At 38.6% G+C, this 14,885-nt stretch overlaps 1 protein-coding gene across 2 annotated transcripts; it reads left to right on the top strand.

The window, feature by feature from the left end:
• Positions 1 to 2,608: 2,608 nt before the first annotated feature.
• On the top strand, positions 2,609 to 13,793 carry pkd2 (polycystic kidney disease 2). Of its 2 annotated transcripts, none has more exons than XM_084400961.1 (14): positions 2,609 to 3,472; positions 4,577 to 4,690; positions 6,026 to 6,159; positions 6,256 to 6,506; positions 6,593 to 6,817; positions 7,814 to 8,042; positions 8,146 to 8,316; positions 8,406 to 8,587; positions 8,821 to 8,941; positions 10,119 to 10,339; positions 10,427 to 10,544; positions 12,186 to 12,349; positions 12,437 to 12,584; positions 13,055 to 13,793. In XM_084400961.1, exons 1-14 carry the CDS (start codon positions 3,064 to 3,066, stop codon positions 13,271 to 13,273), a joined length of 2,706 nt encoding a protein of 901 aa, XP_084257087.1. In that variant the 5' UTR covers positions 2,609 to 3,063; the 3' UTR covers positions 13,274 to 13,793. The 2 variants fall into 2 exon arrangements, with proteins under 2 accessions (XP_084257087.1, XP_084257088.1); XM_084400962.1 differs by having other exon boundaries at positions 2,631 to 3,472; positions 12,189 to 12,349.
• Positions 13,794 to 14,885: the final 1,092 nt, after the last annotated feature.

The raw sequence follows: 14,885 nt of genomic DNA, 5'->3' as shown, positions 1-14,885 counted from the left end.
GAGGGTCTGTTCTTTTTCTTGATATTTTGCATGTTCGAAATTCATATAACAAAAATGTTCTGGGGGCCATGAGCATTTTGAGAAAATGATCAAAAACACTGGCTGGCAACGTTTTTTTTTTTTTTTTTACGCTGGGGTGGAAAGAATTCAAATGGAATGTTCCCTTAACTTATGCATAAGTTAAACTGGATGTTTTGAACGTACGTAACATAACTTAATGAAAAACATTCATATTTTTTGTTAATGTACTTACTGCGCAGATCTTTGCTGCAAATAATACTTCTAAAGGCACACCTGAATTTTTGTTTAAAAAACCTTCAGAACAGCATTTTATCATTTAGGTTTAGCTTCAAAATAAAGACTAAAGGTGGTCACGTATTAGATTTCTTTTATTAATATTAAATGCTTGAATCTGGAATCATAAAACAATAGTTTTCAGAAACATACCTTCTATATTATATGGCTGTGAGTTGAGAACAACCAGTGCAGCAAGCAGTCCCACAGCAATGCTAACATCCATGGCTGCAGTGCAAATGAAGCAAAGATCCTGCCAACATGACTTTTATTTATTTGAAACCAGCCCTTGTGGAGACCCACAAATTGTGAAATCACCTAAGGCACTGACTAAATGACTTTTTAATCATGTCTGAACAAAACCTTCTGAGGCTTCATTTGTATGTGGCTGGAGTGTTCGCTGTTCTAACAGGTGTTGGGAGTCGATTCCACCACTGAGGAACAAAGATAAATAAGTTGGTGATCTGGAGCTGGAGAAGCAAGGATGCTTTTATGTAAAGACAAGGGGAAGTTAGGTAACCAAATGTTTCCACACAAACAGCCAGGGTGGGCTTGAAATCTAACAGAAACTGGAAGACAATGGAGATACTTGGAAAGGTGTGAAAAGGCCCAAAAAGTTGAGATTAGTGCGTACAAGATGTGGGCCGGATCTGGGGCGACACTATGTTGCTGTCTGGGTAGTGTATAAGCAGAGATGGACAGTAACAGTACGTTTACTTTACTGTATTTAAGTACACTTTTGGAGTATCTGTACTTTACTTGAGTATTATTTTTTCTGGAAACTTTTTACTTTAACTTCACTACATTTGAAAGACAAATATCGTACTTTTTACTCCACTACATTTCTGTCAAGGTCCTTGAGTAGAAAGTAGTAACGTCAGTCAGTGGATGATTTTGGTTGCAAGGGTTGCATTTTGGTTGGAAATGAAAGTCGGATTGACGTCAGAACCCGACGTTGGATTGACATCAAAGATTTCGGTTGGAAATGAAAGTCGGATTGACGTCAGAACCCGACGTTGGATTGACGTCAACATCCGACGTCAGACAGACGTTGGATTTTGGTTGGAAATGAAAGTCGGATTGACGTCAGAACCTTTTTACTTTTGATACTTAAGTACTTTTAAAAACGAGTACTTCTATACTTTTACTTAGTAAAAATCGGTCTTGACAACTTTTACTTGTAACGGACTGTAATATTAGACCAGTAGTATCTGTACTTTCACTCAAGTAAGGAAGTTGTGTACTTTGTCCACCTCTGTGTATAAGTGAATAGTGTGTAATGCGTCATTTTGGACGCAACTAGAATTAAAAATTCAACGGAGAAAAGTGAAGTCAATTAGAAGCTCTCACTTCCTGATGGTTGACCGTACTGCGCAGACTCAAACTGAGCTTGACGACGTAGATGTGACGTGAGCGGTTGTCTGTCTTCTAGTAGCCGTGCCAAGAGAAATCTGAATCATTCCCTTCCGAAACTTGCAGAGACGGAGAGTGTGAGTAGGAGGTGTCCATGAGCTTGGAGCAGGAGAAACTTTTGCTAAGTATTCTGATTAATTATTGTGTCATTTTGCCTCCACGTCCCCACGATTGCACGCGAGCTTCTCCTCCTGTCCATACGGTCATTTCTCTACTGTGCGACAGAGAGTCGCGTGGTTATGACGCAATCGTTAGCCTATTTTTACAAAAACTGCTTCTACGGGGCCATAACGTAAGATACAAGGTAATGGAGCCTTTTATACATTTTTGTGTTTCTTTAGAAATAAATAAAGGACAAATGGAGTCTTTAAACGCCTCAGATGTAAAGTTATTTGCTGTCAAAGTGACGCCAAAATGAATGGGAGTCAATGGAATGCTAACAGCAGGTGATGGTCTGCTAATCAATGGCGGCCGGGGAAGCTTCAGTTTTTTCAACATTACCCCCTTGGATCAGACAGAGAGTGTTTTGGTTTGATCTCTTGATTGGTTCATCAAAGGGTGACTCATCCTTCCACATCCAATCCTGGAGGGGGGCGGCATCTTGTTGCCAGGCAACTTATTTGCAAACAATAACAACAATGGAGTGTGAAATGCAAACTGTCTGTGAATTCAAGTAGTTTTAAACCAATTGAAACAAATGAAGTCACTTTTTTTAGACTGAATATGTATGGTTAATATTTAAAAACTTTTTTTTACCACTTTATAAATGAATGTTAAGAATTGTAAACCACTTACAATTGTTTTATCTTTTTATTAAACTAACGTTTAAATGATTGTGTGAGTGTCAGTGAAAGTGAGGTGGACAGAAAGGGAGGAGCTGGGAAATGTTGAAGTTTCCAGAGGTTGATGTCAGTGTGTAACTGGATTCCTCTAGTCTGGGAACAACTGGGAACAAAGATGGCTGAGTGTGGACTGGAAAACTGTTTTCCCCCACTCTCACAAAATCTGGACTGAAGCCACTCAAAATTATTTCAGAGTGAAACATGCAAGTAAACTATTCCTATTTTACAAAGCGTCTGTTCTTTCAGACAAAATTCTTTGTTGTTGTATGAAGTTTTCAGCGAATTTTCTTACGTAACTTATTAATGTTGCATACCATCGTAATAGTGAATTTAGAGTTTTTAAAAAGCTTAAACAATAACTCGTCAATAACTTCGACTTGAAGAACTTTAAATCCGAGATTTTCTGAATACGAGTTCGTGGCGTCCCGTTGCGCTTTTCATAACCAGCGTCGCAATCATCCGGAGTTACTGAAATGAAGACGTTTGCTTATATTCGGTTACTGTAAATGACACAATGAGCTCCAGTCGCGTCCGTCCTCAAGCACCGCAGACCCAGGCGGCATCTCCCTCAACATCCCCGCGTCATGAAGGGATCGAGATGGAAAAAATGCATCATGAAGAACTTGAAGTGGGCCTCGGAGTGCCCGATGAGACCCCCTCTCCACCCGCCTCCAGCTCCAGACAGGCGTGGAGCCGGGATAACCCAGGCTTCGAACCGGAGGAGGGGATGATGGAAGCGGACTGGCCTCCGGCGAGCCCGGGTCGGAGGTCCGTGTCCACGGCGTCCAGCAGCAGCAGCAGTAGCAGCGGCAGACCCGGGAGCTTCTCCGGCATCAGTGCGCGGATCAACAGAGGACTGTATCCAACTCCACCGGCACAAGAACACCGCAGCTGTGGGAAGAGGATACTCGAGAAAATGAGAGGTGAAACTTCTGCTTGAACTTATGTATGTTTCAATATAATGAAAATATAATAAAACTTAGGTCACACTTTAGTTTAGGGTCCAGTTCTCACTATTCTCTAACTATTCACTTCGACTTTTGCCTCAGTAAACTCTTAATTACTGCTTATAAATACATAGAAAGGTAGTAGTTAAGTTTAGGTAAGATTAAGGGGTGTAGAATATGGTCATGCAGAATAAGGCATTAATATGTGCTTTATAAACAGCAAATATCCTAGCAATATGCATGCTAATAAACAACTAGTCAATAGTGAGAATTGAACCCTAAACTAAAGTGTTACCAAATCTTCTAATAGCCTTACTAGGCTATTTTTTTTTACAATTCATACTTTTTTATAAAGTTCATAAATGGGCCAAAATAATGTCTCAAGTAAAATCTAAATATGACAAGGTGCCTGTAAGGACCGGGGTTTGTTAATGTGCAGTATTTGTAATTTGCTAACTTTATATATAATTTGTTTAAAATAAATTAATCATTTTATTAAGCATTGAATTGATAAAAAGTGACAGTAAATACATTTATAATGCACGTTTTTTTTAAATTCCTAAAAATGTTGTTCCTTTCAACTTTCTATTCAGGGTATCATGGTTGGCAAGTATCACAACAGTTTTCAACATTGATAATAATAAGAAATGTTTCTTGAGCATCAAATCAGTATATTAGAATGATTTCTGAAGGATCATGTGACTGAAGACTGGAATAATAATGCTGAAATAATTTAATTTAATAAAAAATGATAATTGTAATAATATTTCAAAGTATTGTTGGTGGAATAAAAGCAGACTTGGTGAGCAGAAGAGAATGAAAAAAAGAACAAATAAAAAAAAGAAAAGACAGGAAAAAACATTCAAATTCAAAGTAGCAGTCTACACATTAACTACATTTTCAAAAAGTACCTCATTATAAGTCAAGGGTAAAAATCATTAAAAAAAGAAAGAAATAGCTAAAACAAATAATTGAAAATAATTAAGAAAGAAAATAAGTGAGAATTCACTAATTAACTTGGTAAAGGTTTTTGTGCATTGATGGAAATTTGATATTTCTTCATTTCATTCTCTATTTCAGTGCTGTGGGACACTCGTCTTTTGGGCGAGAGCAACAGTAACAGAGAGATGTATCTGAAAACCGTCCTACGAGAAATGATCACCTACATCCTCTTTCTGGTCACCCTCTGCATATGTAGGTTGAATTCTGGACAGTTTCATGCTTAAATATGTCAGTACACACCTTGCTACATTAATGTTTTTAATGCTTTTACATTGCCTTTTCTTACATGCTAGAGTAACAGGCCTTGGAAATATTTCTCAGTTGAAGAGTCAGTTTAATCGAGCATAAAACTTAATGATATTTAAAAAGTATAAAGATTTATTTTCTTTTGAACGGAACAAAATGAATTGCCATTTAGCATAGAGAATCAGATGTCATAATGGAAAAATATTTCTAAAATTGTCCGTTTCCCTGGTCTGCTCCAGCTCTGGCAGTCTTTCTTTCTGGAATAACAGGCACTTTAATTCCTCAAAATGACCACAGCAGCAATTCCCCTTTTGACTATGTATAGTCAGCTCAAATGCATTTACATTTTACGTGTATCACGGTGTCCCTTTAGGGGCTCCATAGTTTTAAAGATTACGTTTAAAGGTGAAGTATGTAAGATTTTTTAAGTCAATATAAACCCAGTGTATTGTTCATTGTCCAGTCTCTTTCCAGATCCATCAATCTCTTTCCAGATCCATCAATCTCTTTCCAGATCTGTCAGTCTCTTTCCAGATCCGCCAGTCTCTTTCCAGATCCATCAATCTCTTTCCAGATCCATCAATCTCTTTCCAGATCCATCAATCTCTTTCCAGATCTGTCAGTCTCTTTCCAGATCCGTCAGTCTCTTTCCAGATCCATCAATCTCTTTCCAGATCCATCAATCTCTTTCCAGATCCATCAATCTCTTTCCAGATCCATCAATCTCTTTCCAGATCCGTCAGTCTCTTTCCAGATCCATCAATCTCTTTCCAGATCCATCAATCTCTTTCCAGATCCATCAATCTCTTTCCAGATCCGTCAGTCTCTTTCCAGATCCATCAATCTATTTCCAGATCTGTCAATCTCTTTCCAGATCCGTCAATCTCTTTCCAGATCCATCAATCTCTTTCCAGATCCATCAATCTCTTTCCAGATCTGTCAATCTCTTTCCAGATCCGTCAATCTCTTTCCAGATCCATCAATCTCTTTCCAGATCCGTCAATCTCTTTCCAGATCCGTCAATCTCTTTCCAGATCCGTCAATCTCTTTCCAGATCCATCAATCTCTTTCCAGATCCATCAATCTCTTTCCAGATCTGTCAATCTCTTTCCAGATCCATCAATCTCTTTCCAGATCCATCAATCTCTTTCCAGATCCATCAATCTCTTTCCAGATCTATCAATCTCTTTCCAGCTCAACTTGCTGTAGCAGGAGGAGGACATGGAAAAAGAAATTCACCTTCAAATAAACACACTATCTATATGTCTTTATTTGTTTTAGTAACCTACGGAATGGTGAGCACTAACATGTACTACTACACCAAAGTCATGTCCCAACTTTTCGTGGATACACCACTGACAAGTGGAGAACCAACGACCTTCAAGACTCTTTCTACCATGGAAGACTTCTGGAAAGTAATTATTCCTCTGACTTTAATGCTCTTTTATAGAAACGAAAATGCAGATTAGTTCCAACTGCATCACAGACCTTAATGAAAACATGATCTGTAGTTCACAGAAGGCCCTTTTCTTAATGGCATGTACTGGGAGGTCTGGTACAACAACAAGAGCCTCCCAGAAAACCAGAGTCTGATCTACTACGAGAACCTCCTGTTGGGCGTCCCACGTCTCCGGCAACTCAAAGTGCGCAATGAGTCCTGTTCTGTCCACGAAGACCTGCGGGATGAGGTTTACGACTGCTACAATGTCTATTCTCCTGCCAATGAGGACAAGGCACCATTCGGACCGAAGAATGGCACAGCGTATGTAAAAATACACGGATAGCTCATTTTGAATATTTTTTTGATCTTTGGTCTTGAACAGGTTTCTCATGCTGTTTATCTGTCAGGTGGAGGTACTCAGAGGAGAGCAGTCTGGGTGAGAGCAGCTACTGGGGTCAGGTGTCGACTTATGACGGTGGAGGTTACTACCAGGACCTTTCACGCACTCGAGAGAAGTCAGCCAATCAGCTGCAAGAGTTAAAAAACAACCTCTGGTTGGACCGTGGCACTAGAGCTGTGTTCCTGGACTTCTCCGTCTACAATGGCAACGTTAACCTGTTTTGTATTGTCAGGTAATGGACTGTTTTTTAGTTTTAAATTAGTTTTATTCTAATTTTTCCAATTTATTTTTCCCAAACCAGTAACATACTGTACATACTATATTTAAACTATTACGTTTTTTGTTAACTTGTACTTAAAAAAAAAAAAAGAGAAATTTTGAAAATCATCTATTGACTAATTTGCATACTGACTTGTGATTGGTCTTCTTGCATGCATCTACTTAACTAATATATACAATTTAAATGACTATTTATTTAAATAAAAAACTCAATTTAAATAGTTATTTTTTATAATAAAATATTGCATAGGCCTAAATATTAATAAAATATAGCAAATACATTTTATTTGATAAAATAACGTTATTTATATAAATGAAAAACTCAATTTAAAAAGTAATTATATGCAATAAATATTGTATATATATTAATAAAATATGGCAAATATTCAATTTAAATGACTTTATTTAAATAAAAAACTAAATTTAAATAGTTATTTTATAATAAAATATTGCATAGGCCTATATATTAATCAAATATAGCAAATACATTTTACTTAATAAAATAACGTTTTTTATCTAAATGAAATAGTATAGTATATGAAATAGTAATTTTATGGAAAAAAATATATTATATTTAATCAAATATAACATAGCTTTAGCATTGTTGCTCTACATGTAGACTCCATTTAAACTATTTTAAAAAACTCATCCATTGAAGATTAAAAGTTTAGCATTCGCAATGGTGTAATTTGCATACTTAACTGTGATTGGTCTTCTGTCTTGCATTTTTTTAAACATATATAATTTAAATGACTTGAAGAATTTGTTCATAAGACTTATTAATTGGTTCCCTCGTTTTTTGGTAAATTGTGGCCTCAAACTACTTTATTCAGTTAAATCCTGGCCATGATTTAACTAAAATGAGGGACCAAAATAATAAACCGTGGTAATGAACTCAATATACATACCATCTTGCCTCAAAGATCTGTCACCTGCTGCTTTACTGTAGGTTGCTAGCAGAGTTTCCAGCCACAGGGGGCGCCGTGACCTCCTGGCAGTTCCAGACGGTGCGTCTAATCCGCTACGTGTCCAGCTGGGACTACTTTGTGGGCATGTGTGAAGTGGCCTTCTGCCTCTTTGTGCTGTATTACCTGGTGGAAGAAGTTCTAGAGATCCGCCTGCATCGTTTGCGTTACTTCAAGAGCCTGTGGAACTGCTTGGATGTTCTTATTGTTACAGTAGGCCACATATTTTAGTCGCTGAATATGTATATCTTACTCTAGCAAGTGTATTTTGTGCTTTTGAGTATGAAACTTTGGTTTATCTTCATCACCATCACAGCTCAGTGTTCCAGCCATCATTATGAACATCTGTAGAACATCAGCGGTCAGTCACAGACTTCACTTCCTGCTGGAGAACCACAGCACATACCCCAACTTTGAGCCGCTCGCTCGCCTTCAGGTTCACTTCAACAACCTGGCTGCCGTCATTGTGTTCCTCTCATGGGTGAAGGTGAGGTGTCACCTCAACATTTGTCGTGCCGAAACGATTTTTTAGTGTTGTTGTTTCCTCAAAATACTACCATCTTGATTCTCCCACAGCTTTTTAAGTTTATTAATTTCAACAAGACCATGAATCAGCTGTCCACCACCATGTCACGCTGCGCCAAGGACCTGATGGGCTTCGCTATCATGTTTTTCATCGTGTTCCTGGCCTACGCGCAGCTGGCGTATTTAGTTTTTGGAACTCAAGTCAACGACTTCAGCACTTTTCAGGCCTGCATGTGAGTTTTGGATGCATCTAAATAACCTATACTCAGAATATATTATTATATAAACAATAAAATGCAATAATTCACAAAAACATGTCAGCTATTTAGAAAAATGTCATACACGTTTAGCTTAAGTTGGCATGAAATGAAAATTCACACTATTTTCTAAATGCATGTTATAGATCTTCCATGTATGTTTTTGACCTTATATATATGTTAATGTTGGTGGTTTCTGTTGCTCACAGTTTCACGCAGTTCCGGATCATTCTGGGTGATTTTGACTTCTCGGAAATCGAGGAGGCCGACAGCGTGTTGGGACCCATTTACTTCACCACCTTCGTGTTCTTCATCTTCATGATTTTGCTGGTAAACACAGCAAGAGGAACTTGACATAAACGACATGAAATACACCTTGAATTAAAATAGGATTCAAATCATTTTAAAAAGTCTCGTCTTGATGTCCTTTGCCGGTCCAATACCACTCTCTCCTCTCACATGATTGAAGGTTTAAAGGGATAGTTCACCCAAAAATGAACATTTTGTGTTGAATGAACATTCAACACAAAACAAGATATTTTAAAGAGTGTTGTTAATCAAACAGTTGATGATACCCATTGACTTCCATAGTAGGAAAAAAATACAGTGTGGTTACCAACATTCTTTAAAGCTACACTGTGTAATTTTTTAAGTAGATTCTTAGCAAAAAACACTTTGTTCTTTCAAAATAATATGTGCTCATTAATGTGTAATTACTTCTACCAACTAATCAAGTATTCTCGTAAGCGTAGAATCTGCCATTCAGAATACATACGAGCGAGTTGCTCGAATGGCGGCAGCCATGTTGCGCCTCCATCTTGAAAATACATTAGCCAAAGAGGGACATACCTGGAAATTCAAGCTTCGCCTTTCGCGTTTTTACACTCAGTGACACCGTGACGAATGCGAGGGGGAGATTACTCGCGACTGCCGGCAGATTTGAAATAATACGGCCACCGTAGGAGTTAAAACGCTCTCGGAATGGGAGGGGCTAGAAAGTAATATTCAGTTGGTAGTCATAAACAATTTCACCGCTAGATGGGAGAAAATCCTACACAGTGTAGCTTTAAAATGTCTTCCTTTGTGTTCAACAGAACAAAGAAACTCATACAGGTTTGGAACAACATGAGAGTGAGTGAATGATGACAAAATTTTCATTTTTGGGTGAACTATCCCCTTTAAGGCCCCAATATACTCAGTGAAGTTCTTTTTCTTTCTTCGTTGGCTCTTTGCATCGAACCCTCGAGAATAACTCCAAACAAACTTTGTTTTGGCCTGATTTTGTTGGAAATGACATCACACCAGTTCGTTCTTCAATTTCGCTTGAACTATATCGAGGCCTTTACATTTGACAAGTTTTTGCTTTCCCTGGAAATCAAACCCATGACCTTGACGTTGCAAGTGCCATGCTCCACTGTTTGAGCTAAAAGAAATAGCTTGAAAATAAAATAAATCAAATATATAAAGGGAATGCTCATGTTTGACTTGTGCATTTTGCTTTGTTCAGAATATGTTCTTGGCCATCATCAATGACACGTACTCGGAGGTGAAAGCTGACATGGCCCAGCAGAGGTCAGAGATGGAGATCACAGACCTTATCAAGAAGGGCTATAACAGGGCAATGGTAAAACTCAAGCTGAAGAAGACTTCCATCAATGACATCCCAGACAGCTTACACCAGGCTACTGGCAAACTCAGCTTCGATGAGCTCCGGCAAGACCTCAGAGGGTGAGAAACATTCATCTACACTAATTATACAAATGCAAGATGGATGCAACGATCAATGCGAATTGTTTTATGTGTGTTTGTACACAGAAAGGGCCATTCAGATGCTGAGATTGAAGCCATTTTTGCCAAGTACGACCTTGACGGAGATCAGGAACTGACTGAACACGAGCACCAGCAGATGAGAGATGACCTGGAGAAAGAGAGAGTGAGTGAAAAACTAATGCTGAAGGATGTCGCACAATTAGTTTTGTTTTTGTAACATCACTTAATTTAAGGGTGTGTTCACACTTGGCATGTTTGGTTGGATTAAAACGAACCCTGGTGCGATTGTTCTGTTAGTGCGGTTCATTTGAATAAGTGTGAAAGCTGCCATCTGAACCCTGGCGCATCAAACAAGCAGAGCGAGACGCTGAAAAGATGAGTCTCAATCTGCCTCCAAACCAACTCTGGTGTGGTTCGAATGAAATATGAACGCAACACGGACCAAAGACATGTAAACGAACCAAAAACGGGACATGAGACTCTAAATAGGACAGAATGCTCCTGCACACCTGTTTTTTCTCGTCATAGTCGCAATGTGTTGCCCATCACAGTTCGGTACAGGCGTCAGAACCGCGTCTCCTCGCAGTAGATCTGTGTTTGTGTGTGTGACGGAGGGATTCCTGCCGCTGTTTTAACTCCTTTACACATTTTATAAGCTCTTCACTAGTTCTCAGCTGGTCAAAATAGCTACGCACATACAACGAGTGCGTTTATGCACACAGCATTGTTTTGGATGTTCGGTAAGTTCCGTCACGAAATATACATAATAAAAGCCGACCAATCAGGTTGTGAATGCATCCCTATGCCTTTAGGTTTGTTTCATTTTTTTTGGACCAAACGAACTGAACTACTAGTCTGAACGGACTAAAGAAAACAATTTATATTTATGCATTTGGTAGTTGCTTACATTGCATTCATCTCATTAGTTCATGCATTCCCTGGGAATCAAACCCATGACCTTGGCGTTTGAGCCACAGAAATGCTCAAAAAAATTCAAGAGCACTATTAAAACATTTTACATAAAGAACCAAATCAATAAGGGTGTGTTCACACTTGTAGTTTGGTTCACTTGGTCTGGACCAAAGAGAGAGAAAAAGCATTTATTACTGGTCCGTTTAGCGTTCACGTTGGCATTTCAACACCGAATCTAAAGATACCAAACCCCTAAAGGCATAGGGATATGTTCACAACCTGATTGGTCACCTTTTATTACGTATATTTCATGATGGAACTTACCGAACATCCAAAACAATGCTGTGTTCTGGGCTAAATGCGCTCGCTGTATGTGCGTAGCCTACATATGATGGTATTTTGACCAGTTGAGAGCCTCTGAAGAGCTTATAAAATGTGTAAAGGAGTTAAAACAGCGGCAGGAATCCCTCCGTCACACACACAAACGAAGATCTGCGCGGAGGAGACGCGGTTCTGGCGCCTGTACTGAACTCTGATGAGCAACATCGCGACTATTCTTGAGCATTCTGTCCTTTTTAGAGTCTCATCTTTTTACATCATGTCCCGTTTTTGGTTCATTTACATGTCTTTGGTCCGTGTTGCGTTCATATTTCAGTCAAACCGCACCAGAGTTGGTTTGGAAGCGGATTGAGACTCATCTTTTCAGTGTTTTCGGTCCGCTTGTTTGATGCGCCAGGGTTCAGATGGCAGCGTTCACACTTCAGTGATTCAAATGAACCGCATTAACAGAGCAATCGCATCTGAGTTCGTTTTAATCCAACCAAACATGCCAAGTGTGAACACACTAAACGACACTGGAGCAGATGTTTAGTATCTGTTGAACACTCGCCAGGAGGACTTGGATCTGGAGCACAGTTCGCTGCCCAGGCCAGTGAGTGGGCGGAGCTTCTCTCGTAGCCATGACGACTCCGAGGAGGACGATGATGAGGACAGTGGACACAGCTCTCGTCGCCGTGGAAGCAGCTCAGGAGGCGTGTCATACGAGGAGTTCCAAGTGTAAACATCACCTGGTATTACGCTTTCACAATATCCAATGTTTGACCTCTAACTGAAAAGTATTTTGTGCTTGATGTGGCCTATCAGGCTCGTGCGTCGAGTGGACCGCATGGAGCACTCGATCGGCAGCATCGTGTCAAAGATTGACGCCGTTATCGTGAAGTTAGAGGCCATGGAGAGAGCCAAGATGAAGAGGAGAGATGTGCTTGGAAGGATTCTGGATGGGGTCATGGAGGTGATGATAAAAACGGTTTAAAACCTTTCAAAAATGTTTGCACATTAGCATTATAACATTAAAGGTGCAGTCTATAAGAAGGACAGCTAGTGGTGGAAATAGGTACTGCAGTCCAAATTCAAAATATCGGAGATCGTTGTTTCCCCCTCTAAATATAAATACAAATACATTATATACAATATATATGTATATATGTTGGGCAGCAATTTTCGCTTTTAGACAAATTATTTGTTGCTGAAAACTTGTTAGGACATTGAGACAACTTTTTTTTATCTGGAGCGTGCTTATGCCTCCCAAAAATGCCTTTGGGCTGGTCCACACAGAACACGTTTTTTTGAAAACGCGCTAGACTCGCTTTTTTGAAAGCAAAAATGCGTTTTGTGTGAATGGCCTCTTTGTCATTTTTTTGTCAACTGGATCGGTGCAAATAATTTTAGTGTACATTCTGACACATAAACTTGTGCCCTCAGGACGAAAGAATGGGGCGAGATCCAGAGATGCACCGAGAGCAAATGGACCGGCTGGTGAGAGACGAACTGGAGCGCTGGGAGTCTGATGACACGATGTCACAGGTGAGCCACCATCAGGGCACTCCCATCATCCCGTCCGCTCAGCTCCGCCCACGCAGTTCCCGCTCACCCTCCTCGCTGTCCAATGAGGGCCCGGATGGTGCGGCCGGCCACATTTGAAGGAGTTTGGTTGTAAAAAAAAAAAAAAAACATTCCTACAGATCATGAATTTCATTGTTTCACAATTTGGTGCAGTGCACTGGGCAAAATCTACTTAAAAAGTATTAAAGCCACAGCTGTTAAATAGTCCTGCACAAAGCTATTTATTTGTGTTTCTTTATATTAAAGTTAATTGGGGCTTTACAGTGCTTTATAATGCAAAAAAATAAGATAAATTGGAAGTTCTAAAACACAGTTTCACTATTACTTATTGATAAAAATGGATGTTCTAATAAAGCAAATTCGATTTTAAGGTCAGTCAGTGGCAGCTTAGCTTTAGTTTACTCATATTAACATGTATTAATATGTATTTGGAATTTGATGTGCATTTTGCTTTCCCGTATTTTCAGGCAATCCTAGCTATAATTATACTATCTACCCAGAAAGTTCTTGAACCATTTTCATAACATTAGAAACCACATCCATGAAAGTAGCAAGTATCAAATGATAAAACGTTCATAATACAATATATACACAATTCAAAATGAATATTAGTGGATTGTGTTCAAGACACTAGTGGGGAACTTGACACAGTCTCTAAAAACACCTAGAAGTCATTGTAGAAATGGCTCAGAAAAACAGAAGTATACTGTAAATCACATTTTTTTTTTGTACTGTATCCTGCTATGATTGAATGCGCTGCTTACAAATAAATGCAGTATATACTTAGTTATTCATTAAGCTTTCACTAACCTTCAGTATTTAAGTCCAGTTTCAACAGTAATGAAGAAGCCAGTTGGAAAGCTTACAATGATGAATGTAATGAAGGAAATAATGTTCAGCAAGGACCAATATCATTCTATATATAATCAGAAGAAATGTGCGAAAATTCATAAACACAAAAATGTGTGAAAAGTAAACATTCACATTTTTCAAAAAATGAAGGTGGTCACACATGGCTTTATACAGTATATATCAACTTTGCTGCAATTTCACTCAAGTTTAAGGTTTGCTTTGCATATTTTATAGTTCTTGTCTTGATTTAATACAAGTGTGGCATGTTCTGTTAATCATTTATACATTTATTTTTTAATAATTATGAAACTTAAATCATTTTGATACTTTTTGTAATTTGAAACAAACTTCGATTTTGGAGTGCATCTGATTTCATGGGAAACCCATGCGTATTTGTCTAAAGATAGGATTTACAAAGCTTTTCCTAAAGGTTAAGTATATAGTTTCTGCGCAACTAGCAGTTTTCAAACACGTTGTATGAATACACAGCCAAATTTGTTACGTTGGGGCCTAGTTGGGCTGCTCAAACTATTCACCGTTTGGTGCCGCTAGAGAAGCAGAAATTACACACTTCTCCTTTAAGCCTAATAAAAACATCAACGATCTTAAAGCTGCACTCCGTAACTTTTGGCGCTCTAGTGGTTAATAAACAGAACTGCATGCGTCTTGTGGATGAAGAGATCAGAATATAAACACTTATTACCGTAGTGATTCAAGATTAAACAAAAACATAGTTCGGAAAATGGATTCATGATGTACTCGCTCATTATTTATACATTTTTAACACACAAAAAAAGTTACGGACTGCAGCTTTAATGATTTTTTTGTCTTTTTTTTT

Source organism: Rutilus rutilus (genome assembly GCF_951802725.1).
Source record: "Rutilus rutilus genome assembly, chromosome: 2".
In the NCBI taxonomy this organism is placed as follows: domain Eukaryota; kingdom Metazoa; phylum Chordata; class Actinopteri; order Cypriniformes; family Leuciscidae; genus Rutilus; species Rutilus rutilus.
This window is presented reverse-complemented; position numbering and strand designations above follow the sequence as displayed.